The 25260-nt window shown below is 46.3% G+C and overlaps 2 protein-coding genes across 3 annotated transcripts; both read left to right on the plus strand.

Annotated features, from left to right (window-relative positions):
* The first annotated feature begins 6530 nt into the window (after positions 1–6530).
* Positions 6531–17125, plus strand: JPT1 (Jupiter microtubule associated homolog 1). 2 transcript variants are annotated; one of them, XM_077188263.1, is made up of 5 exons: positions 6531–6706; positions 9279–9418; positions 10086–10183; positions 12068–12095; positions 16150–17125. In XM_077188263.1, exons 1-5 carry the CDS (start codon positions 6651–6653, stop codon positions 16311–16313), a joined length of 486 nt encoding a protein of 161 aa, XP_077044378.1. In that variant the 5' UTR covers positions 6531–6650; the 3' UTR covers positions 16314–17125. The 2 variants fall into 2 exon arrangements, with proteins under 2 accessions (XP_077044378.1, XP_054501270.1); XM_054645295.2 differs by having other exon boundaries at positions 6533–6706; positions 16165–17125.
* A 147-nt stretch (positions 17126–17272) lies between these two features.
* Positions 17273–25080, plus strand: NT5C (5', 3'-nucleotidase, cytosolic). The gene is made up of 5 exons (XM_054645233.2): positions 17273–18299; positions 23504–23604; positions 23689–23749; positions 24511–24625; positions 24705–25080. The coding sequence occupies exons 1-5, from the start codon at positions 18021–18023 to the stop codon at positions 24845–24847; spliced, it is 699 nt and encodes a 232-aa protein (XP_054501208.2). The 5' UTR covers positions 17273–18020; the 3' UTR covers positions 24848–25080.
* The last annotated feature ends 180 nt before the right edge of the window (positions 25081–25260 follow it).

Here is a 25260-nt window from a genome sequence, read left to right on the forward strand (position 1 = left end):
GTGATGGAGATTCCAAGCTCTGCTTTACCCCACTCTGCTGTTCTGCTTGGAAAAGGGAAAGAGGCTGGAAGTACTGAAGGGAGATACAGTGATGGTGGTGTTTTTCACAAGTCTTTTCCACAATTCTTGAGTTCTTGGGGAGCTTTTTGGGGGAAGTTTAGAGGTTGGAGTGAAATCGATGGACGTTCATGGAAGATTATATACCTGTCAAACCCACAGCCCCACAGCATTCTCTGATGTCCTAGGAATGTTCCAGTATTTTATAGTAAGTTAATGCTTTTTTAAGTATAAATTTCTGAGAAGAGGCCGCTCTTTGGTGGTAGTTTTTGTATCAGTTAATTCAAGTGCTTATTGCACGTGGGGCCTGTGCCTGCTTGAGCTGAAAGTTTTGTGGCAGAATGATGGGTGTGTGCATTTAGCTGATGAGTTGTGATCTATTTGTCTTCTGTCAGAAATAACACATTTGATGCTACATTAGTTCCATCTAATGGAGATACAGGGAAAATTAACATCTGTTTTTGCAGTTGCATTCGAGTCTCTAGCTGAAGAATGTAATCTACTGTGTACCTTTGTTTTAATTCAAGGAAATGCTACTGCCAAGCAGATTACTTCTCGTTGTGGGATGTATCTTGTAGACTTCTGTGGTGTTTTGTAGGATTGAAATTCCTTCTTGTGAACAAATGTTTACATATCCAAGTCTAAAAGGCCTATAAAAATCTACTTTGAAGAAAAGAAGATGGTGGTGGGGAATATATTTCAACATCTTTCCTAAGTTACATGTGGAAACTTTGCTTTGCTCTTTGGCTTTAGAATATCTGGCTTTTAAGCTGGCTAAACTTCTGATATCAGTGTATAAAATTCTTTCAACTTGATGTCATGCCAAGACATTTCCCAGGAAAAAGCTGTCTTTATCTTGTTTGGCCAAAAAAGGTGTTTGGACTTGCTTTACTTTCTGAAGAAAGGGTGAGGTCTCCTTAAATACAATTTTTTTTTCAGCTCAACTTAAGATTGTGAAGCTCACAGCTCCCTGTTGTATCTTGCCTTGTACTTTTTATTTCCTGAGGCAACAGAAGTCAAGTGATGGGTACTGAAGAGCTTTTAAAAACAATGTCTTCATTTCCTGAATTAGTCGAGTGTTACTTCATCTCTCATGAACTTATGTGCAGCATTCACCTACATTCTTCCACTTTTCATCTTTCTGCTGTTATCTGGGCTTGCTTATGTTCCTGAAATGATTCCTCTAACAATGCTGAACGGTGTTATATTAGGTGGTGACCTCAGCCAAAAAGTGTCAAATAGTCTTTTCTGATACAGTTTCTTGTTTTTTAATGTGATCACAAAAACATCTCAACTTCAGGGACTTAGTTCCTCAACAGCCTCAAATGTTGAATTTCCATTAGTGTAGCAAACTAATGTTGGCTGGTTTCTGATTCTGGTTCTGATACATAACACGTTGGCGTAACAGTAATGCAGAAATACAGTCCTCTTTTTTAAAAAAAAAAGAAAATTAGCTCTCTTTTTGCATGGTCTTGCAAATACTCTCTTAATGTCAGAACTTGTTTTTGTCTGTGCTGCTCCTGTGGTGCTACAGATTTACCTGTGGATTCCTGATTGCCGGAACCCTCTGTGGTTTTACTGTGACAGCCTCTTAGGGAAGCTGCTGCTGGGGATGTTGATTTGGAAGTGGTATGGAGTACAAGGATATGGACAATTTGAATCAACTTATTTGGAGTACACTTCGCTGCTTGGCTTGGTTTGTGGCCGTTCCTAGGTTTACACTGGTAGCCACCAGGACTTCTGGAAGTCCACTTGTTGGAGGATAAAGGAAAACTGGGCAAAGAGGTCTTGTCAGGCTAGTTGGGAGGTAAGTTCTTCATGTTTTATTAAACAGCTGGGATCTTTCAAGAGCCTGGGAAAATTACTTTATTACCCACAATTTTCAAATAATGTGTTCTAAAGTGATTGCCATGCAATTTAGTTAATATTTCTCCCATGGTTTTTAAATGAAAAAGGATGGAGTAAGATATAATTGTTTCCAGTCCCCTAGTGAGTTCAGTGGATGGCTGGACTCCTTCAGCCTGTGCTGGGGTTTTAGTCTCTCAAATGAGTTGTGAACATGACCAATTATTTAAAAATAGGTTACCAAAATTCTGTCAGGCACCTTAAGTAAGGTATTTTTATTCATGTGCAGGGGGAGATAATGACAGATGGAAATCACAGCTGGTTTGGGCAGTTGACACCTGAAAATCAATGCCTTTGTTTGTCTGCACAGTGGGGATCACAGGCACCCCAGGGGGCTCCTGTGGGGTCAGTGGTAACTGGCCTGAGGTGTTGATTAAAAAGAAGATGAGGAGTGCAAGGCTGCTCTGACAGGGAATCTACCAGGCTGCCAGGACTGTAAGGAAATACTCCAAGTGGTAACATGAGAGAGATTCTTGTGCTGGCATATGGAGGTGTTTTTAACAAAAGAAAAATCCCTGAAGTAACACTAAGATAATTGCTGCTTCAAGATAACTGCAATATCAGAACAGAGACAGCATCTCTGCAAGGGTTAAGGTCAAAGCAAGTTGGTTTTCCAGCAGGAATTTTCCTTTCTAGTACCTTCACTTCATTACTTCTGAGTCAGTGTAACGTAAGTGCTGTCATTTGCCCGGTGGATGCTGGTTCTATTGTATCTCTGACTGCAACATTAATGAAAAGGCATAATGTGACTGGCTGAAAGAGAGGAGACTTCCTAGGCTTCAGCCAGCTGGAAGTAACTGAATTTCTAAGGAACAGCAATTTGTTTTGAAAGCTAAAGATGAAAAGATGCCTCCTTGGTCATCACGTGAACAATAAATCCAAGTATTTTTCTTAGAATTTTAGGTAGTGGCCTCTTCTCAGTACGTGTGTGACAGCTGCTGTGATGGACTCTTGTGGAGTATTAATCTAAAAGCATTTACATAACTTAGATTATCATTAATTATATTAGCGTAATTAATGCATTTAATTCTCTGGTTTATTGAAGTTTGTTCATTCTGCCTGTAATGACTTTCCAGACAATGTGTTCTGACAGGGAATAATCAATAGTTTAGTTTGTCTTGCTTTTTTAGGACTTAGTGGCAGAAGGAATTGGTGGTACAGCACTTCTCCTGGGTGAATTAGGATGTAGGAGTGTGAGGATAAATGGAAGATGGAATTTTGATCCCTGTTCTCTGTTTTGATTGACTTCCAAGATGCTCAGTTCCAGGGGTTTCCTGGTTTCTTCCCTAGCAGCATGGGAAGGTGATCTTACTGTAACATGGAGGTGTTGGGAGCCCCACCTGGTCTTTATGGAATGGTTGAAGTCCCTTAAAGGGGAAGAGTTTTCCCTTGTCCTGGAAGGATTTCAGTTTGCATGGGAGGGGTGAGGTGGGGCAGGTGGTGCTGTGGAAGGGTGGTGCTGTGCTGGCTGTCAGTAGAGATCCCAGAAGGGAAGGCCACAGGTGCTGGAGAAGGACAAGGGTTGTGGTTGAGTCAGGAGCTGCAGTGGGAATGGGGACTGTGGGAAGAACTGTAAGTTTAAACAATCCCTCTATGAGGATGACTGTGGAGTACTGGGGAAAGGCTAAGGTGGTGGAAGCCCAACTAGCAAATAGAGTTTCTCCTTTGGAAAGGAGTATTTTCTCAGGGAAACATGGATGCAAAAGAGATACCCTTTGTGGTGAATTTTGTGCTGGTTTTGGCGGCTTAGATCTCCCCCTTTCAGCACCCAGTACATGGATCCCATCAAAGCACATCTGATGCCTGCAAGGGCTCTTGAAGGATTACCTGAATAAGAAAACTTGATTGTTTAAGAAAACTGAAACAAAACAAGACTGGGCCATTGACTTCCCCTTCCAGCAATCCCTGTAAGGATTTCCCAGTAAGGGGGAACACTTTGGAATGCATGACCAGGCTTGGTGGTGTTGGATGTCCAGACAGGAACAGCAGCATGAGTTGGCCACTCAGTTTTTTGTGTCATTCAGAGCTCTGAGAGGAGTCTGGGCACTGTGGTGCAATTCCCCATCCCAAACAATGACAAGCTGTTGGGAACTTTTCCTGAAGACGTAGAGAGGTACCAGAGCAACTTTCACAACTCTTGCAAACAACAGCATCAGCTCTGTGGGACAAACCATTGGATCTGTAGGATCCACATTCCACTGAACCTCCATGCATCACTCCACATGCAAAAAAATCTGACAGGACAAATCCAGCTGTGGCAAGGATTGTTTATTAGCTGGCACTTCAGCTGTGAATGAAATGGGGCAAAAGAAAACTGAGTCAAACCCTCATTTTTTGTGCTTGGAATAAAGAAGGGGTTCTCTCTGTGCCAGCCATAAGTAGCAGAGACTGGCATGAAGAAACCCTTGGTCACAGGAGGATGACCAAGATGAGGCTTTTCTCAGATCACTGGTATCTCTCCTTGCCTAACCCTTGCATTTCCTGGAGTCTTGTTCAGACTTCCAGAATGCACAATGCATTGTGCATTCCTTGCTGGTGGAATTTCAACAACAGGTGGAATTGTTTGGTGTCTGAGTCTTCCAGACAGCTGCTGAGAATTGTTCTGGTCAAGTGTCATCATCCTGTGATGGACTGTAAGCTGAGTTTCTGTAGCCATCTTCATAAACTCTCCATCTTGTAATGGATGAATAATCAGAAAAGCAGCTTTTATTTAAGGTCCACCCTGCAGCCAGGCCTGTGAGAGATCAGTGGGGCCCCTTGGAAACACTTAAGGTTTAGAATTCTAAAACTCAGTGTGAAAACTGGCTGTGTCATAGGGAACGGGTTTTTCTTCATCCTGACTTTTTAAAGTGGCTTTGTGTGTGTCTCAGGGGTACAAATTAAAGAGTAAAATCCTGTGGCTTTGAATAAGAAGCATTTAGATGACAAAATACTTCTGCAAGTTCCTGAGAGAGCAGATGTTTACCTGTGAGAGCAGATGTTTACCTGTGTGCAGGTATCATTTGACTTCTTAATGCCCAAGCCTAAGGGATAATAGAATTAAAACAACTGTGTCATGTTACTTAAAATTTCCCTTTAATCTATCTCTAAAAAAATGTGATGCAACAGAGAATTCCCTGGGGATCTAAATAGTGGCTGGAGTTTTAAAAAAAAAAACAAAGCAGGATTTTTCAAAATGGATCCTAGATTAGAAAAAATAATACATTGGTCCTGTGTGTGTACATTTAACAGTTCTTATCTTTCATTATATGTGTTAATATTAAGGCTGGTGTTTAATTCAGATGCTGGGTGACTCATGTTAAGCATAGAGAGATGTAACACAATCCTTGTGTTCTCCAGACCAAAAGAAATACTTTTCTCTAGAAAGTGTTTTGGGGGTATTAAGGGCTGTTATTAGTGGAAACTGGGGGGGAGCTGGAAAATAGGGATTTTCTTTCCCCTTTCTTCCTCCTTTATGCAGGTGCTCATTGAAATAACATTGCTGATGCATAGGTTTTGGAGTAAAAGGTGATCAGGGAGGCATCTGTGTCTGTGGAAGTTTCAGGGAGCCCCCAGTCAATAAGTCAAAGGTGGACGTGACAGATGGGTCAGCAGCCAACCTGTGGTGGTTTAAAGTCTGTCCTGTGAGTTTTGTGCTGGGGCTGGAGGGAGATGCACGACCCAAAATTTGCAGCCTTGTGAGCAGCACTGCTGGGCCTTGTACTCCAGCTGCACTAGCCGTGCTGGAACTCAATTTTCATGCAATAATCCAAAATAATAAATTGCAGGTTATTTTACTCCGCCATGATTTTTGAGGTGTTGGCGTTCCCCACCAGGCCTGTGGCCCTGCAGGCCCTGGGCTGTGTCCCAGCCCTTCTCAGATCCAACACCTAAAGCCAGCACAGCCTTGTGCCAACCCGTCCCGCACCGCCATGGCCTCGGTGCGGTTCATTCTTGGAGCTGCTCCATGACAGCTCTGAGGCACCTGCGGGCCCTTTGCGGGCCGGGCACGGCAATCTGTGTGATGGAGCCGGGCCTTGCGCGGCCAGGGGGGTGCCAGGGGTGGGTTTGGTGGCGCGACGGCCGCTTCGGTGGCGTGTCCTGGGCGGTGTCTGTGGGGACAGGAGCCATGCGGAGCTCGCGGAAGCAGCGACGGGACACTCGCACCTCCCGGACCTCCCACACCGCCCGGCCCGGCCCGGCCCGGCCCGGCCCGGCCCGGCCCGGCCCGGCCCGGCCCGGCCCGGCCCGGCCCGGCCCCTCCCGCGGCCCGTCAGAGGGGCAGCGCCGCGGGGACTTTTGTCTGGCCTCAGGTGCGGCTGAGCCAATCACAGCTCGCCGGCGATGAACGACGGCTCTTCCGCCAATCACCAACAGCAGGTGCCACCGCCCACAGCCAATCACCGCAGAGCAGACGTAGTGCTTCACCAATGGGCTTTTAGCGGTGAGGCAAGGCGCCTCGGAATAGACAGGGGGACGGGGCAAGTGGGAGAATGGCAGGGCGCTGTCCAATAAGAGCTCGCGACTGCATTTGAACCGCCCAATGAGAAGGTCGAAGGTGGGCAAGGCTTGCGGTGTGTATAAAAGTTGGGGCGGTGCGGGCGGCGGCCGCAGTTGTCACCGGTAGCGGTAGGGGCGGTGGGCAGGAGCAGCTCTGTCCCCGGGACCGTCACTGTACAGAGCCCTTCCCTTGCTCCGACCCCTCCGCCATGACCACCACGGCCACATTCTCGGGCATGGACCCCAATGGCAGGAACAGCTCCAGGTCTGCGGGGGCCTCGAGGGCCGCTGGGACCCAGAGGGCGGTGGGGCTGGGGGTCCCGGGGAAGGCATTTCCGGAGCGGTGCTAGGGCGCGGTGCTGAGGCGGGGGCTCCGGCCGGGCCGGGGCTGTGGAAATGCGGTTCCTCCTGGCCTCTCCCGGGCGGGCTGGCCGGAGGCGGGGGCGACCGCGCCCACCCGGGTGGGCTGCGGGGGCATCCCGGGGCCGCTCCGTGCCCGGGGGAGGGAGGTGCGGGAGCCGCCGAGACCCGCCCGGGCTGCTCGGTGCGGCCCCGCCGCCGCCGCCGCCGCCGAACAAAGAAGGGAGGCGACTCCCCGCCTCGCCGCGCAGCCACGGCGCGGGGGCGGGGGGCACCGCGCCCCTCCGCCCGCCTGTCTCCCCCCATCGCCGCGGCCCCCGCGCCCCTCGGCCCCGCGAAGCCGCCGCGAGCTGGGTGGGGCCGGGCGGGTTCCATTGTCTGCGCTGCCCGGCCCCCCTGCCCGTCCCGCTCTGCTGGGGGGGTTCGTTCCCGTTCGGTCCGCGGGCTGCCGGTGCTCGGGGCCGGGGCTGCCCGTTCCCTCGGGCCGCGGCCCCGCTCCCGGGGGCGACCCGCGGCTGGAAGGGGCGGGGGCGAAGCGGAGCCTGTCTGCAAACAAAGAAAACTTGGCAGGTTGGTCTGGAGGAGATGCACCGCGCTGGGTCGGGCATCCGCGGTCTCGGCAGTGGCAGCTGGGGAGGATCGTGTCGTTTTCCACGCTATCGTGGCTTTTTTCAGTAAGGTTTTGGCCTGACAAAGCGGATGCTTCCTGTTCCCTTTTGGCGTTCCAGGGTGCTTTTTAAAGCGAAAAAAAAATAAAAATCTTTACAGAGCTTGTTTCCAAACCTTTTGCCAGAGCTCTTCTTGGAGTGTGGGTGGATTTTCGGTGGACATCACTGGGTATCAGGTGAAATTTTAACAGCATTTCATTGCTTGAAGTGTTAAACATGGCTTTCATAAAGCAGATTACAGCATTTCGAGGCTGTGAGAGGCTTCTAATAAAATCTGTCAGCCTTTACGTGAGGCTGGTAAAAGGGATTGATTATTCATTTTTAACAGTTTGAGTGATGGATATTTTTTCCCCCTTCAGCTGCCTATCATTAAGTCTGTCAGTGGAAACTGCTGTGCCCTTAAGAGAGTACTGGTTTCACTGCTGTGGTAAAAAGAGGGGATCAAAGGTTTGGGAACAAGTCCTGGTTTGAACAGACTGTTCTTCAGATTAGTAACTGCAACAGCTATAACTACGAAAATAGACCTTCTATACGTTTCCTCAGAGAAAAAAGGATAAAGGAGTGATTCAAGACCATTACACGGCATCTTGATTCAGAAAAGAGACAAAACAAGTCACAATAAAACATACTCTCCAGTCTGCTGGGATCCTCCCATTAGCAACTGAGCATTAGCAATTCTTAGAAAAATAATTTTAATAGGAAAAGTATTGTTCTGGTTATGTAACAGTAAATATCCACATCACACACCTTTAGGAATCTCCCTTGCCCTTGGGGTGTTTGAGCTCTGTAGGCTGGAGAAGCAATTTTGTGTTGCAGCTGGAATGTAACAGGCACAAATTCTCCCAAGATGTGAGTTGCACAATTGGACACACTCTTTGTGTTGAATTCCCAGGTTTGGAGTATTAACAAGCTGGGTACTGCTTTGTGTTCTAACTTTGATTTATTAAATTATTTGTTAAGAAGAAGAAGTGTGCGCCATCCTTAGTTTGTCCTAGTGTTCATTTTGGAGTATTGGAGGTCTTGAAGGCCCAAGAAGCCCCAGGTTCTATTGGTGTCCTCACATCTCTCTAGGAGTTTTGAAAGTTCTCACACACAGTTTTTTTCTCCTGGCTTTTGTCTGGCTTCTCCAGCTAACAAAAGATCTCCTGCTTATGAAAATAAGATCAGGAGGAGTTTATGTTTCAAGATTTATTTTGCTGCAGCTGTTCATTTTGGTTGGGTTCTGCAGGTTGGAAAGCAGACTGCAATCAAGCTCTTGAAGTACTGAGCCAGCTTCTTTTGTGTCTAAGAGCAGATTGTTAGATTTAGGTTACATATCTGGAGCTTTGTACACGTGTCTCTCCTAATAATAGTCTACTCCAAGCTGTTTAATATCAACTTTTACTTCTAGACCAGCAGCATGCTGCAGACTTGAGGTTTTTTTTCCTGAGGAAACGAATCTAAATAAAGGCTTCAGCACCCAGCATCACTGGTGCAACCAGTCCTTTGGTCTTTGCTGTGCAGCCAGTTTGATGATTAAAAATGAACCTTCCCAGGGTACTCTTAGAAAAGCTGGAATTTGATGTGCCTACATAGTTATTTTTATTTTTGATTTGGCTCATAGTGGTGGGAGCAGCCCTTGGCATGATACTGGATGGAACAAGGGCACAAGTAGAGCACGAGAGCATTTTATTTTTGTAAGTGCCGCTGAAGAGCAGTGGAGATACAGTGCCAGGCTGGAATTCTGGCAGGAGCTTACCTGGATGGTTGAAGTGATGTGCGGGAGTGCAGCTGGGCTGGCACAGGCTGTAAAGCTGCCTCTCTCCACAGAGTGCTGCGTCCTCCCGGCGGCGGCTCCAACTTCTCCCTGGGCTTTGATGAGCCCAAGGAACAGCCTGTGAGGAGGAACAAAATGGCATCCAGCATCTTTGGAACTCCTGAGGAGAACCCACCTTCCTGGGCCAAAGCAGGTGAGGCTGTAGTGCTTTGTTTCCGCATCTGCTGTTGGGGATTCATTTTGTGGCTCAGCCTGATGCTGCTGGTGGCTGGTGTGGAAACCAGAGTTCCCTTCCTGCTTGGTACTTTGGGGTTATGAATGTCTGCTTGCAGAGAATTGTTTATTTCTCATTAATCTCTTCCAGAAGGGTTTATTTTATGTTATGTTATGCTATGTTATGTTATGCTATTTTATGCTATTTTATTTTATGTTATTTTATTTTATGTTAGGTTGCGAGCAGAGAATTGTATTTTGGATGCAGTTTCTCCAAGCTCAGTCACACAAGTGGACTTGTGTCTTACTGTTTGGAGTAGCACTGCTTGGTCTTGATTATTCAGAGGCAGTTTAGCCTCATGTTCTCACAGCTGGATTTAAGCTTCCCTTTCTGCAGAGCACTGCCAGTATGGGTGGCCTTGGTACCCCAAACTGCATCTGTTTAAATGACACTCTCACTGCATAGGGTGCTGCTGTAAGACAATAATTTGTGAGGGATTATCTAAAGGACCAGGACTTTCTAGAATGGTAGAGCCCTAATTTCAAAGAAAAACCTCTCCCAAAGTACCGAAACCTGTGACTATTTATGATCTGCTTTCACATTAAGTTTATCTTGCAACCTGATTAGACTCAATCTCTGGTTGTAGGGGCTAAGCCAGGTGAAACCAGAGACAGCTGTGAATCCTCTGGACCACAAAGAACAAACTCAACTGAGGCAAACTGTGGAGACTTCATAGATCCCAAGGTCAGTACTTGACTACAAAAGAGCCTGATAATGGACAATTCACACTCTGTGTGGGATTGATTTATCACGGATGTTCACACAGTTGGAAGCATTGTAGGATTTGAATCCTTTCTCTCAAATTTGTTTTTTCATGGAGGTTCCCCTTTCCATCTGATACTCTTCCAGTATGCTCAGAGAGAAAGGGCTGGATTTTTCACAAGGAGCACTTTGTAGAGCTCTTAACCCATCTCATTGCTGAGACAGTAATGAAGTGATGTGAAATCTAATTTCAGCTTTGTGTGTGATTGTGGGTTTAAACATCTCACAAACAACAGTTACTGCAGCAGACTCTGTGTGGGTCTGACAACAAACTTGGGTTCACATCCCAGCAAATTCTTACCTCAGTAGTTTTAGTACTTTTTTTGTTTTAATACTACCATCAGGTGTGTTATTTTCTATATAAACTCTTTACCTAGTAGCAATATGGAGCATAATTTATAGTGTTAGTGGTGTTAAGTAAAATTTGTTAGATGTGTAATTATATTTAATGGGAAAAACAGGGTTCTTTTGAAACACAGTAAATTCAGTAAAAAACCAGTAATTTGAACTTAGATCCCTAGGAATGTAGGCTAACCTGTATTTGCATGAACAAAGTGGAAAAAATAAATCTCGTTTAAAACTCTCCAGCCTTAGATTTTCTGAAAAGAAGTGGGTAGATAAATAATTATCTGAAATGTTGTAGCAGACACTTTTTATCTTAGGTTTTATTTTGGTAATTCATATCAAGCATCACAACCCATTTTTGTTACTAGTTGTAGCTTTAAGTCACAAAACTGTTCTTTGTTACAAAAAATGTCTTATTTCAATTTAGTGACTCTTGTTTCAAATATAAACGAATTTATTTTCTGTGGTATATTTTCAGCTTTAAATTTAACTGTTTAGTCTAATTCTTTCTAAATTGTTTTAAATACTGTGGTTAGCTTTGCAAACAGATTGTTCCCTTGTGGAATACTTTACTTTTGTGCAGTAATTCGGGTGCAAAAGCTGGAGACTTAAGGCGATACATTTGTGTCAGTTTCTGTGCTCTTTTTTAATCCCAGTTTCTGCAGTTTCACTGTGGAATTAGCAATGCTAGATCTATGAAAGTTGATAAATCTGATGCCATTGGAGAGCCTTGGCTGCTGCTGGGAGACTCCTTATCTTTGTGTCAAGCTGCAGCCTGCAAACACATTCAGCATGTAAAGAATGTTGAACTGTTTATGTAGTGAAGGAAACTTCATCAGGGGAAAAAAGCTGATCTGTGTTTCACAAATGAAGTTAAATACCCTGGAAAAAACAAATGCTCTTGGCCTTGCCAACAGATAAATGTAAAGAGCTGCTCAGTAGAAAGCAGAGGATGCTCCACTCTTGCTTGTTGCTGTCAGTGTAATGTTTTTGCCCTTCCTGCTGAGCAGTGGGAATATTCTGGATCCTGTCAATGGTGCTTTATTTAGGATGCTCTGTACAATAAAGTGTTCTTACCCACCTCTGTCCTTCACTGTGGGAGTAACAAATGTGCCACATGTCATCAGGATTACTCCAATATCTGTTTCAAATTCTAGAAGTATGTTAGGCAAATAAAGAACTGGTTAAATTATAAGTCAATCTAAGAAATGGTGCTTACAAATCCATGATTTCAATCTGCAGAATTATGAGTGCAGAGCCCACTGTGCCACTCTGGGATCTGTCCCTCAGAACCTGTTGCTGCTCCAAAAGTGCCTCCCTGAGCCCGTGGCTCAGAATGTGGTTCCTCATAGAGCAGTGTGCCCAGACACTGTGGTCACACCATGGAGGAGTATCCACTCCATGGAATAGGAAAATGCTTTATGAAACATGAGATGTAACATGTTCCTCTCTCTTTTCTAGGGAGGAGATGTTGGTGGTGACATTTTTGGTGAGTAATTTCCTCGCACTCCTCTAGTAAAAGCCTGTTGCAGGTGGCTTTGCAGTAGAAGAAGATGTAGGATCTATAAATGGGATCATTTATTGGGAGAGAGGCAGCCTGGGGTTGTCCCTGGAACCCATCAAATCACCAAAGTGACCAGCTGCTTCACTGGAGTGTGGGCATGGAGGGAAATGTGGAATGCTGTTGCTCATCAGGCTAAAAAGGAGAACTGTCCTGTTGGTTTATTTTGCTAGCAGCTGTTGGTGCCAAGATTTGTCTGAGTACTGGAAGGTAAGGTGGAGACTCCTGCAAAGAGTTCAGTGATTGAAAGGCCACACTGCTGTTAGAGTTGCTTATAATTAAATAGGATAGTCAACATAATTGACTTTAGTTTAGCAGTTTCCTTCTTTCCCATTGTCTTCTCATACAGCAAACTCCACATTCACAGGAAGAATCAAACCCAGCTACTGCTTTTGCAAGTATCTGTATTAACCAGCTCTTGACTTCCTGTTGCTTTTTAAATGCTGATTTTTGCCAAGGAAGTTGATCTGCATACTGCAAATCTCCTGTAAACAGGCATTTCCCCTTGAAGTGCTTTTTCTAGCTCTGAGGCTGGAAATGCCTCCTTTGCAAGATTCACGTTAGGAATATCTGACTTCCTGATGACAGGAATTCGTGTGTTGACTGCTGCTTTCCAAGTGCTACTTTCAACACCTTAGAGTGGTGGGACATCCCTGGGGCCATTAGCACCTCCATGTCCTGAAAAGACACTTGCTGGGAGGGGGCAGAGCTTTTCCAGAACATTTCCACTACCTCTGTGTCTAAAATAAGTATTGCCTCTCTAGCAGGCTGCTTCTAATCCAACTGTACAGGCTCTAGGATTTCTTTCCCATGTCTGTCTGATCCTAATTAGCACTGTAGGCATCCAGTGTTGATGCCTTGAGTAGGAGGATGTGGTTTGCTAATAGAAGAAAACTGCTCTGAGGGCTCTGCTGCTTTTCCTGGTGTTTGTTTAAACCAGTTCCCACAGGGCAGAGGAGATCCCACAAACAGCAGGGAGGTGAGAATGGCTGAGATGCCAGGAAGCAGAAACAGGGCTGCCTGGGATCAGGACAGCTGGCTGAAATTCAGAGTGCAAAGTCAGGTATTCCTGACTTTTTAAAAAGTTCACATTTTCACACGTTTATTTGTCTTTTGGTTTGTTTCTGGCAAGTGACAGTGAAGGAATTTCTTATCAAGGGTCAGGGGAAGCTATGCTGGGAGGTGGTTAAAAAGCAAGTGTTATGGAAGGTAACTGGGATTGTTTCTTGTTGTGGCCATGACTGAAAAATAAATTTTTGAAGGTGGCCAAGAAAATGGCAGGGAAAGGTTTGAATGTTAAACTTTCACTGATGCTACTTAGGAAGGAGTAGAAATTAATGCCTCCTGGAAATGGTGTGTGTGGCAGATACCTGAACATCCTGATGGATTTTTAAATTAATTCCTACCATTGACTGCCTTGGGTATTGTAGCTGAGTGGAGCCCAGTCTCTGATCTGGATCTCCCTCCTCCCCTGGATTTTCCTGCTGTGGGATGGGAAACTTAGGCTGCTGAACATCCCACTGGCACACCTGAGACTGGTACTGGCCTTGTAGGGCTGTCTGTGTGGTTGGGAAAGGAACAATGAACACCTCCAAGCAAAAGCTGTCTGCTGACAAGTTCACAGCACAACCAGATTCTTAATAGGTTTCTGTCATTAAAAAATGTTTAATCTTTTGAATGTGGAAATTATTTTCTGTATGTAACTGATTATAAAACTCCAAGTATGTGTCAGGTGGGATGTGTATATTTATTAATCAAGCCTGTCTAGGGTAAAAAAAACCCCACTTATTTTGCAGCAGGGCTCTTGTTTCCTCTTTGGGAGCTGTAGTTCCTTTCTGGGCATCAGAGTTCTCAGTGGCTTGCAGTGCACTGAGCAGGGAGCTGTTTCAGGAATTAGACCTTTTCTGAGAAGGGAGGAGCTTTAATATTTTATCTGATCCTGTTGGTTTTACCACTTCACTCATCAGGTTGGCAAACTTAGCTTGATTATGTGGGAAGTGCTAACGTGTATCAGCTACACAAGGAGCTACAGAAACTTTCCCCAAAGCCTCCTGTGCTGGTAATTCTTTTGTGATTCAGGGGCCGTGTGAGCTGAATGAATGTGAGCAGCCAAGGAGAACCAGGCAGTGCCTGAGTGTACATGACCCACAGGAAGGTGGAGCCTGGACCCTGCACAGTGCTGGGACTGTCCCCAGGCAGGGACATTCAGCCCTTGCTGACACAGCAACTACAGGAGCTTCAGGCTTAAAATGTGGTTTTAACCCAGCACAGCTGAAACAAACAGTTAATGAACACAGCAGAGGATCTCTAGTGGAGATTATTGCATGGGGACTGTGCTCAGATGCTGGAGTTCTTTGAGATTATTATAAGCATGGATATAGGGGGAGTTCAGTGGGGCAAAAGTTGGGTTTTGGTGTTTCTGCTAACATTTTGCATTGAAAAAAACAATCTGAGTTGACACAGGCTGTGAGGAAAGCTGCTGCTGGGGGTAGGAAGAATAGAAGGCAAAGGGTAGGACTTAGTAATTACCTTTCAGGTGGGAAAAATGAGCTATGGGAGATGATGCTGGAGGTGGTTTTATTCAGTGCCTTTGTCTGTGACCTGGAAAAGGTAATGAGCAGTGAAGTCTCCAGTTTTGTTGGTGATATTACCTTTTTCAAGTAGTCAAATTGTGCTGATGCTGGGAAAATCTCACTGCCATGAGGACTCAGCTAAATGAGGCAGGCAGGTATAAAGGCAGGATAATCCCTGTGTAAGCAAGTGTAAAGTAATGAATCTGGGGAGTGGGGGGGGGAAAGCCCCCAAAAACTAAACCATGGCAGCCTTGTGTTCAGCTCTGTGCTGTGGTGCTCCCAGGATCTGCCTTGAGTCCTTCCCCTTGAAATTCTTTGAGATGTTTGGAGGTGCCAGCAAAATACTGAATGTCATCAGGGAGAGGATGCAAAATTACTTACTTTTTCCTGTAAACAATGATAATACCCCCATATCTTGAATTTTGTGTACAGTCTTTGATACATGATGTGCAGGGTGTTGTAGTGGAGGTGACAGGGAAGGTGAAGATGAAGGGGTGCAGTGGCTGCTCTGTGAGGGGAGATTAAATAGTTGTGCCTCTTCAGTTTGAAGGAGAAGGCTTGAGGAGGAAAATTGGTCAAGATCTGCTAAATCATGAAGCTTAAGCTGAATGTGCAGCAGTTCTTTGAATTCTCCCAACCCAGAATTAGTGATCATGAGAGGAAAGAAAGGGGTCTGTTAAAAACAGGTGAGGTTCATCTTCACCACCAATATCAGGGGCTGCTTGGTGCTGATTTGGGCCTTTGGCTCGGAACTGCTCATGCTAACCTGTAAAAATGTGAGATGCTGTACTCAATTGTCAACAGTGCAGATACGTTAGTTGTTTGCTCCAGTATCTAAAGTGCTTCCTGTGAAGAATTCCTTCTGTGCCCTGTCTTTACTTGTGGCTTGCTCAGAAGGATTTAAAATAAACTATCATGTGCTCTCCAGGGAGTGTACAATCAGAGCCTCCCCATGCATGGCTGTTCCCTGGTGTGTCCTGTGTGAAGCCTCAGAAGTGTGTCAGATCCTTTTCCCTCCAGTTAGGAAATTTGGGATGCAGTTTGAGCTCTTGCTGATGCTGCTGTGGCTCCCAGCACCTGCTCAGACCTGAGTAACAACGCCACAGTCACAACACTGTCTGATTATATGTAGAAGACTTAAGCCTTAAGCTGCTTGTCATTAAAAAAAATGAATTGCTGGTGTCCCCTAATGGCAGCTGGCTGAATGTGGCACTTGCTGAGGGCCTGAGACTGAGCTGTAAGGCCTCAGATTTGATCTGAGAAACACTTCTGAGGGCTGAGTCTGCCCTGCCAGTGGGTGACAGCATCGGAGTGTGTCTGTACCCCTGGACAAATCTGACAGGAGCTGAGCTTCCGTCTGAGCCAGCCAAACATCTGGCTCTCATCATCCACATCAAACACTTTAAAAGCTTCTTTTCTTCTAGAAAACACTGAGGCTGATGTAGAAGCTGCCCCAGGTCAGAGTGAAGAAAAGTCCCTGCCTGCTGCACCTGTTCCTAGCCCAGTAGCACCAGCACCTGCACCCTCCAGGAGAAATCCACCCGGTGGCAAGTCCAGCCTAGTGCTCGGTTAAACCTTTCCCTTCCTGACTGTTTTGAACTTGTGTCTGTTTTCTTTCCCCCATGCTTGTGAACTGCACAACTTGAGCCTGACTGTACATCTCAAATTTCTTTCATTAAAAAGAAGCACTTTATGTACTCCATCTTTTTTTGAAATTAAAGGGTTTTTTTCCACTTCTGTCCTGTGTTTCCCCCAGATCTACTGGAAGTGACATGAGTGTTTTCTAGTGATAGACTTGAGGGAAAGCTTTATGAAGTATTGTAATGTAATTCAAAGGAGAGTAGCTTGGTTCTAAGTGTGCTTAGAGGGTTTTTGTACTGAGATTTTTTTTTAGAACCCCTTAGCTTTACAAGGGTCTAGAATCCTGGTTAACCAGGCCAGCAAACAATCAGCAAGAGCAGTCCCTTCCTCCACATGTGGGATTTAGGTATCGAAAAGTCTTCATTGACTGCATGTGGTAAATGCCTTGAGCCCTGCTGTGCCATATAAATCATTAAGTGGTTAATGTACACCATGCTGCCTTTAAAAACAAAATAAATCTTGATACTGGACTACTATGACACAGGGTCTGTGCCAAATAGAGGGCTGATGACCAGAGCCACCTGGCCTAGTGCTGGGAAGGGGCTGATTCAGACTTTATTCAGTAAAGGTGGAGTGGATCATAAAAATAAGAATTACAGGGCATTTTTTTTACAACTGACTCAATGCTGTGCATGATCATGCTGGTGCTTGACCATGAGGTGAAAATCTCATCCTTTAAAGTGTGTGTTGTAATTTCACAAAGCTGGATTGTTGCTTAAAAGTAAATAATATAGAAATTTTGAAGCAGCGTTTCCTGTGTGGGTTTTATTTCACGGGTTTGGTTTTGCTTTGTTCTCAGTTGTCCTTGTCTCAGCCAACCTCCCCTGCTCTAACAGAGGAGAGTTCTTACACATGGCTTGAGATCACCACCATATATGCTGACTTCCCCTGAAGAGAAAATCTTCTCTTTTCATTTTTGGCTTCTAGATCAGAGAACTGTGGAATATGGCTTGATATATCATTACGGTTTACCCAAAACACTGTTTTGGGTAAGAAAAACAGAGAAAAGTGAGAAAAGTTTATTTTCCTCATTAAAAAGAAAAAAAACAGAAGACCCTAAAGATGGAGAGGGTGGAATTGAGACCAAACCATGAAGTTCTCTGCTGTTCTGGAAGGGCTCTGCTGCCCAATAAGCCACAGCAGACCATCCCTATGGAACTGCTGTGTTTTATGGTGCTTTTTCCACCCTTCTGTGGGAAGAACTGGTGCCTGAAAGCACCCTGGCTTTCCAGACCACCGCTGGAGAAGGCCTGCCCTGGGGTGCTGAACCTACCGAACTGGATTTGCTGTGACCTGCTCCTGCTGTCCTCCATCGGGGGGGGGTTCCCTGCAGCTGATGTGCACCGTGCCCTGCACCGACTGCACAGAGAGCACGGGGAATAACCCATACATTAATATTTGCTTTGCAAGCCTCGTGCGCAGGGGAGCTTGTTAATGCTCCCTGATGGATCAGAAGATGGTTCAGCGCTGCTGAGGCTCCGCTGTGCTCCTTTCTCCTCGGGCCGGGGACCTGGCAGCGCCACCGCGGGGTTCCCAGGGGTGGCGAGGGTGGCTTTTGTGGGCTTTTGCTCTATTCCCGTTGGAGCCCAGCCCTGTTCCCACGCGGGGCTGCCCTCGGGACCTTCCGCCCCGCCCCTTCATGCATATTCATGTAGCTAATATGCATATGCAGGAGCGCTCTAGCCGTGCCGGACCGGGGGCGCTGCGGGAGCGGCGAGCGGGCTCCGGGCTCGGCATGGGCAGCGCGGCCGGGCCGCTGCGGGTGCTGCTGGACATGGACGGGGTCCTGGCCGACTTCGAGGGCGCCGTGCTGCGGGAATTCCGCGCCCGCTTCCCGGCGGAGCCGCGCGTGGAGCTGGAGGAGCGCCGGGGCTTCTCGGTGCGGGAGCAGTACCGCAACCTGCGGGAGGACCTGGCGGTGAGTGCGGCTGCGGGGCCAGCACAGCCTCCCCACCCCGCTGGAAACCTCTCCCTGCCCGCCGGGCTCTGCAAAGCTCAGCGTGGGACCAGAGTTTTTTAAAAAAACTTAAATTACCTGCAGTTTTTTTTTGTCTAGATGGGGTTTGTTTAAGGAATACTCAAGCAATAAATCATGTTTGTTTATGTAATTAATAACCTAATTCATGCCTACTCACTGTATTTACAGGTTCCTAGTTCCAGGAACTTTTGACCATCAATAGTCATCGATCAGAACTCTGGCAGTTTGGACCCTGTGGAAATGCTGACTGGATCCAGCACTCCTGTCTATCAGCCAGTGGCAGGAGCCTGCACTTTTCTGTAGGACAGGAGGGAAATGAAATTGTCATTTCTTAGTAGTAAAAAACCCCAGGGTCAGTACATGATCTTAAAATGAGCAATAAACTTCTAGGGAAAGTGTTCAGCAAGCCTGGATCAGCATCTGTTCCATTTCCTTACAGAGTCCTCAACTGTCCTGTGGTGACCAGAAGGAAGGGTGAAGTCTGGATGTACAGTATTTGTAATTTTGTCTTGCAGATCTCTCTGTTACTCATTCACTCATTAGCAAGCATTAAAAATAGCAGCAGTTTGCATGGATGGAGGGTGTTCCACCAGCTTTCTCCTGCTATTCCTGATCTCTTACCTGCTGTGCACTCAGCTTGTCAGGGCAAGCAGAAGGAATATGGATACAGGATTTCATTCTGTACAAACTCAGATAGAACACATATAGTTCTTGTCCTGCTGTGGAGCAGTGTGAGGATGTGCAGAGTGCTCAGGGAGCTTTTATTGTTCTGCTGCAAAGCAAGAGCAAGAACATGAGTAGGTAAAGAAGAAGATGCTTCAGTGAATGGTTTGATGGCAGAATTTCTACACACACATCCCTCTGTAAAGGGCTGGCTATCCTGGAAGAAGTCACTGATTATCAGTGCACAAATTAAGGCTGCATGAAACACAAAATTAGAAGTATTGTGAATCCAGACTTCACCCTTCCTTCTGGTCACCACAGGCCAGTCAAGTTCCTTTCAGGACTCTAAGGAAACTGCTGATCCAGGCTGTGCTGAATACTTTCCCTGAGAAAGTCATTGCTCATTTTAAGATCCTGTACTGGGCCTGGGAGTTTTTTACTGCTAAGAAATGACAATTCACATTCATTTCACTTCTGTTCCATAGTGAGGTAAAGGCTCCTGCATCAGAGTAAGGGGCAGGAGTGCTGGATCCAGTCAGCATTTCCACAGGGTCCAAACTGCCAGAGTTCAGATCAATGACTGTTGATGGTCAAAAGTTACTGGAAGCAGAAACCTGTAAATATAGTCAGTAGACATAAATTTGGCTACTACATTGAATAAACAAACATGATTTTTTTGTTTAAATGAGTATTCTTTAATCAAATCCTGTGAACAATAACAAAAAAAGTTGCAAGTAATTCAAGGGCTCATGACTTTTTATTTTTTTCTTTTTTGGAAGGCCTACAATCTGATCTATGAGAAAATTGACCTTTGTTCTATTTCTGGAATCCTCATTCCCTAATTTGGCTCATGCTCATCCTGTTCCTCCCCAGACCTTAGGTGTGGCAATGAAATAACCAGATAACTGGTTTGGATCCCAGCACACCAGCAGTGGCAGAAAGCTCTTATCTTGCTGTTCTAGCAGAACTTCCTAAGGAAATAAGCTTTATGGAGCTGTGCTGTGTGTCTGTCTCCTTCAGTAATCTGGAGCTTTGGGCTGGTTCAGGTATCTTTGGCAGAACAATAAAGTTATAGTTTTAAAGATGTGAGGCTCCTTTGGGTTTTATGTAAATTCCATCCATTTAAAAACAGAGTCCTTGTTTGTTCTGCTATGGCTCTACAGAGTGTCTGTGGGACAGGAGATTCCCTGTGGAAAGTCTCTCCTTGGCTCCAGCTTCAGGGAAAGCTTTGGCAGGAGCCAGCAGCCCACGCAGGGCAGTTTGTGGGGCCATGTGTCCATGCAGGGAAATGGAGCCTGCAGTTAGTCAGTGCTGAAAGGAGGAGGTCAGCTGGACATGAGGGGGTCAGCTGGACACCAGGGTGTCTCTTTGTGGCAGGTGTCAGCTGTGTCTGTCCATGAACTTCCAGGGTGTGGGATATTCTCATGGCAGGGCCTGGGAAGTGCTGTGATGATGATTTATGCATCACCTCTTGTCTCAGACATCTTTTTGTGAAAATCCTTTCTTAGGATTTTTTCCCTTCTGAGGAGCTGAGGCCTCAGAAACAAAATGTAAACAATAGTTGTCTGCTGCTGTGGAATGCAACAGGTGGATCCGTGATTGGGCTCCTGTGGATGTTTGGATTTGGTGACCAGTCACAGCAGAGCTGGCTCTCGCTCTCTGTCCGAGCCAGCTGCCTTTGTTATCATTCTTTTCCATTCTATTCTTAGCTAGCTTCTGAGAGGAAACCTTTCCTTCTATTTCTTTTTAGTATAGTTATGATGTAATATATATATATCATAAAATAATAAATCAAGCCTTCTGAACATGGATTCAACATTCTCGTCTCTCCCCTCATTCAAGAACCCCTGTGACCACTGTCACAACCTCTTCCTGAGTGGTGTTCATGCTTAGCTGGTGCTGAGCAGCTCCCCCTTGAAACTTGAGTCATTACTTTGTTTTTGTTTCTGTTTTGATTGCAAGTTGATCATTAATTCCACACTGTAAATCCATTTTATTTAGAAGGACTTCTAATCCATTTAATTTTGTTGAAGATTTTTTCACTGCACTTGCCTACCTCCCCTCCTGTGTGCGTGGCCATTTTGTTGGTGGGGATTTATCCCCATGTTTCTTGACCCCAGGCAGTTTCAAGAAAAGGATTCGACATCCCCACCAGTGGTAAAAATTTCTGGAATTATTTTGAAGTCCTGCAAATGGGAAAGCATAGGGACAGATGTAGTCCCGCCAGTTTTGTATCCAAATTGTTATCTTACTAACGGAAGTTAAAAGGAAACATTCAGCATTGGTGGCATGAACGTGAGGAAGGAAAATGGTTTTACTTTCTTTTTCTAGTCACTTTTTTATGAGAGGAAATGGCTTCTGGTTCCAAGAGTCATCAAATCAAATTTCTTTCTCCAACAAAGCCAGACTTTTTTGTGATGTGGTGGAAACTTGCCAGTTTCTGGTGTCTTGCTGAAGGATAAAAGAGCTTTCAGACATGAGCCCCAAGTTTGTAATTCAATCTCCTTGGAAGAGCTCCAGGGAATTGTTGCTGGGATCAGGGAGGCTTTGCATGGAAACAGAGATCCGGGCAGATCTGATTGCCATGTCTGAACCTAGACAGGCTGCTTAACTTCTTCTGATCTGCATGTGAAATCAGGCAGTGCTTCCAGCTTTCTGGCTGTTGATTTATGAGTATTTGTAGGTGTTGATAACTGAGTGAGCTTCAGGATCTGGGAGCCTGGCTTAACGCTCACTCTTCCTCACTGCTGCTTAATTGAAATGGGTTTTTGTTGATGTTCCACTGGTGATATAGAGCAAGGAGACCTTCAGCTGGAGTCTAAAGAGCTGGACACTTCTCAGCAAAGGCTGCAGCCTGCCTTTGAAGAATACTAAACAAGAATTAAGAATTTTCCAAACTGTTCAGTGGCATGGGAATGTATGACTTTGATGCTTGTGGAATAATGCTGCTTTCCCACCTCTGAATTTCACTATGTGACCCCAAGGAAGTTAAGATTTGTGTGTTTCAGGGTAAAGAGATATTGGAAGCTTAACCTCTCTGTCTGAAGGTGAAACTTAGGCCTGGAAGGGGCCTCAGCCCTCGGTGCTGCTGTGGGTCCTTTGCCATGATGGGATGTGGGATAAGGAATGGGAAAACCCCTCAGCTGTGACCTGCTGTGAAACAATCATTTAACACAGGCCACTGAATAGGTCAGGGAGCAATTCTTAAAATTAACTAACCAGAGCTGGATTCAAACCAGTAAATTTTCTAATAATAAAAGGCATGAAAATGTCTTACCAGTAAAAATTAAGAAGAAAAGGGACTGGAAGGACACTCCTAGCTGGAAATTGCCCTGGAAATACTGCTCTTCCTTTCAGAGATTAAAGATACCACTGTACTGTATCATATTAAATACTTTTTTGTCCCATTTTTGGCTACATTAGCCTGGGATAACATTGCTCCTCCAGAAATATTGTTTCTTTTCTATTTACATTCCCTTAAAAATGATTCTACCTTTCAAGCTAACCTCCTTCACCACCTGTTTATCATTAACTTCCTCTCTGGTTCGTGTGGCATCCCACCTGCCTGTATGGAAGGCAAGTTTACACTGAGAGCAGGTGCAGACACAAAAGGGATAAAGCCCTTTTAATCACAGAGCTCAGCCCAGTGCTGAGCCAGAGAGGGGAGCAGTGTCCCACAGCACCCTCAAACCCAGCCCAGATGGGGTTCATGGGGTGCACAGATCACCTCTCACAGAGCCAAAAGTTCTTGGGGAAGCACAGGGGTCACCTGTGAACTTCTTGCTGCAGTCTCAGACTCTTTGGAGCAGATTTTCACCAGCCCATGACCTCAGGGGAACAGCTCCATCCAGGCTGGAGCCAAGGCCGCCTGCTCCTTCAACAATATTTGAAGTAGGTGGTTGAACATCAAAAAGCAACAGACATGGAGCTTTCCCAGTGCTCTCATCCTCATCTTTCCCTCTTGCTGAAGGGATTCTCCCCAGGTGTGGCTGTGCTGGCCTGGCCATTGGCACGGTCACCTCTGTACCCTGTTTGCTCTGAAGGAGAAGGAGGCTGATGGGCAGTGCCTGTGTCTGCCCACCCCTCCCCAGTGAATCCCTGAGCCCTCAGCTAATCTCAGCCAAATGTGACAGAGGAGGAGAAGCCTCGAATTTGTTCCTTTGGTTTTCATCAGAGCCAGCTGAAAGACACCTGCTAGGAAGGGGTGGGGTGGGAGCTCTGTCTCCCTCAGCCCTCCAGAGACTCCAGTGGGTTGGGGCTGGCTGTGGGAGCAAAGCCAGGCCAGGGGCAGCTCTGCCTCCTCATGAGCCACCAGAAAGTGACTTCTCCTTGTGTGTCCAAGCTGGACCTTTCCCAGAACACAAAGGTGAGAAATTTTATAATTCACTGCTGGGGGGAAGCACCAGGCTGTTACTCAGGGGGTGACTGGAGGGTGCTGTGATAGAGCACAACCACTGCTCATGGTCCTCTGTCTCCTGCAGGCCAAGGTAGCCAGTGTCTATGAGTCACCTGGCTTCTTCCTAAGCTTGGATCCAATTCCAGGAGCCCTGGAAGCTGTGCAGGAGATGCTCCACATGCAGGAGTAAGGACACTTTGCACCCTGCAGCCCTTTTCCAGGATCTAACACACTTTCCCCTGACTGCTAACAAAGGCTGTTTCTTTTCAGTACTGAGGTCTTCATTTGCACGAGCCCTCTCCGGAAATACGAGCACTGCATCGTGGAAAAGGTAGGAGAGAATTGTTTTTATTGTGTTTTAATGCTGCTTTTGCAAGGCTTTGCTGTTTCATATTACCCGAGTTGGAACTACTCCTTTCTAGAGACAGTAGCTGCTCTAGCTGCCAGGCTTCCCTCAATCCCTGTCTGAGGGATAGGTTCTCACACACAGAGCAGTAACTCAGGACAGGGAATCTCCAAGTGCAACATGGTGCCAGAATTGCTGTGGAGCACATGAGCCCTGGGCTCTTGGAGCTGGGCTGGGACCAGCTGTGTCAGCAGGTGACAACAAAGGAACTGTTGTAGTGTGATCCACAGGGATGGGGTATTCCCAGGGGATTCTACTCTGGAGAACCACCAACCAACAAAACCTACTTCAGTCTAAATCTGGAGCCTGAGATGTCCCAGAAGAGGTCAGTGCTGTGTGGAGGAGGCTGTAGTGTTGGAATAAATCCTTTTTCCCTGTGGTACAAGAATGGAAGGGGGGACTTTGATCACTAGAATGACTTAGATGGGTACAACCCATGTGCTCTGGGCAAGCAGCCAGTGCTCACAAATTCAACAGTTGGGCACAGCCAGGGCAGTGCTGAGTGAAGGCTGTCACACAAACAGGTTTAATCAGCATCCTGGGCTGCAGCCAGTCTCCATGTGGGGATTCCTAGACACAGATAAGGTTTACAGGGGGAAGAAATTGCTCTATTAGGGCTGGTCTGACAGGAGTGATGTGCAAACTGAGAGCACAGCAGGATTTTCTCCTGTTCCTTGTCTCTGCAGTATAAGTGGGTAGAGAAACACTTGGGACCCGAGTTTGTGGAGCGGATTATTCTGACCCGAGACAAGACCGTGGTGGCTGCTGACCTGCTGTTTGATGACAAGGACACCATCCAAGGTTTGAACAGCATTTCCATGGTTGGCTGCTGGCTGGGGAGCTGATTTGAGATGATTCCAGCTTTTCCCCCTTCCCACAGGCGCGGAGCCGAACCCGAGCTGGGAGCACATCCTGTTCACCTGCTGCCACAACAGGCACCTCCAGCTGCCGGCCCCGCGCCAGCGCCTGCACTCCTGGGCCGACAACTGGAAGGCCATCCTGGAAAGCAAGCGCAGGCAGTAGTCCAGGAAGGGGATGCTGTGCTCTTCCCACTGCCAGGAAACAACAGCCCACCCCCTGCCATGCCCAGGAGGCACTGTCACTGCAGGGATCAGCCAGAGAAGAAATGAGCTGCTCCTGTCAGACACAGCGCTCTGGGTTTCTGGAAGATTGCTCTGCACTTTTAATCTCTGTACTGTTTTTAATGTTTGCTGTTGGAGAAGAGAAACTATAAACTACAAGCAGCTGTGGTTGGATTTTTGCGTGTGTTTAACCTCACTCCTGTTTGGTTTGTGCTCTCTGGGGGCAGAGGGGAGAGAAAAAGAGGAAGAAGGCTCTCATATGGGAGCAGATCCAGTGTAGGTGTCTGACAGGAAGCTCCAACAGTCAAACCTTTTAAATGTTATCTATTTAGCCACCTTGGTTATTGGGTTTTC

This window comes from Agelaius phoeniceus, chromosome 19 (genome assembly GCF_051311805.1).
Source record: "Agelaius phoeniceus isolate bAgePho1 chromosome 19, bAgePho1.hap1, whole genome shotgun sequence".
NCBI lineage: Eukaryota > Metazoa > Chordata > Aves > Passeriformes > Icteridae > Agelaius > Agelaius phoeniceus.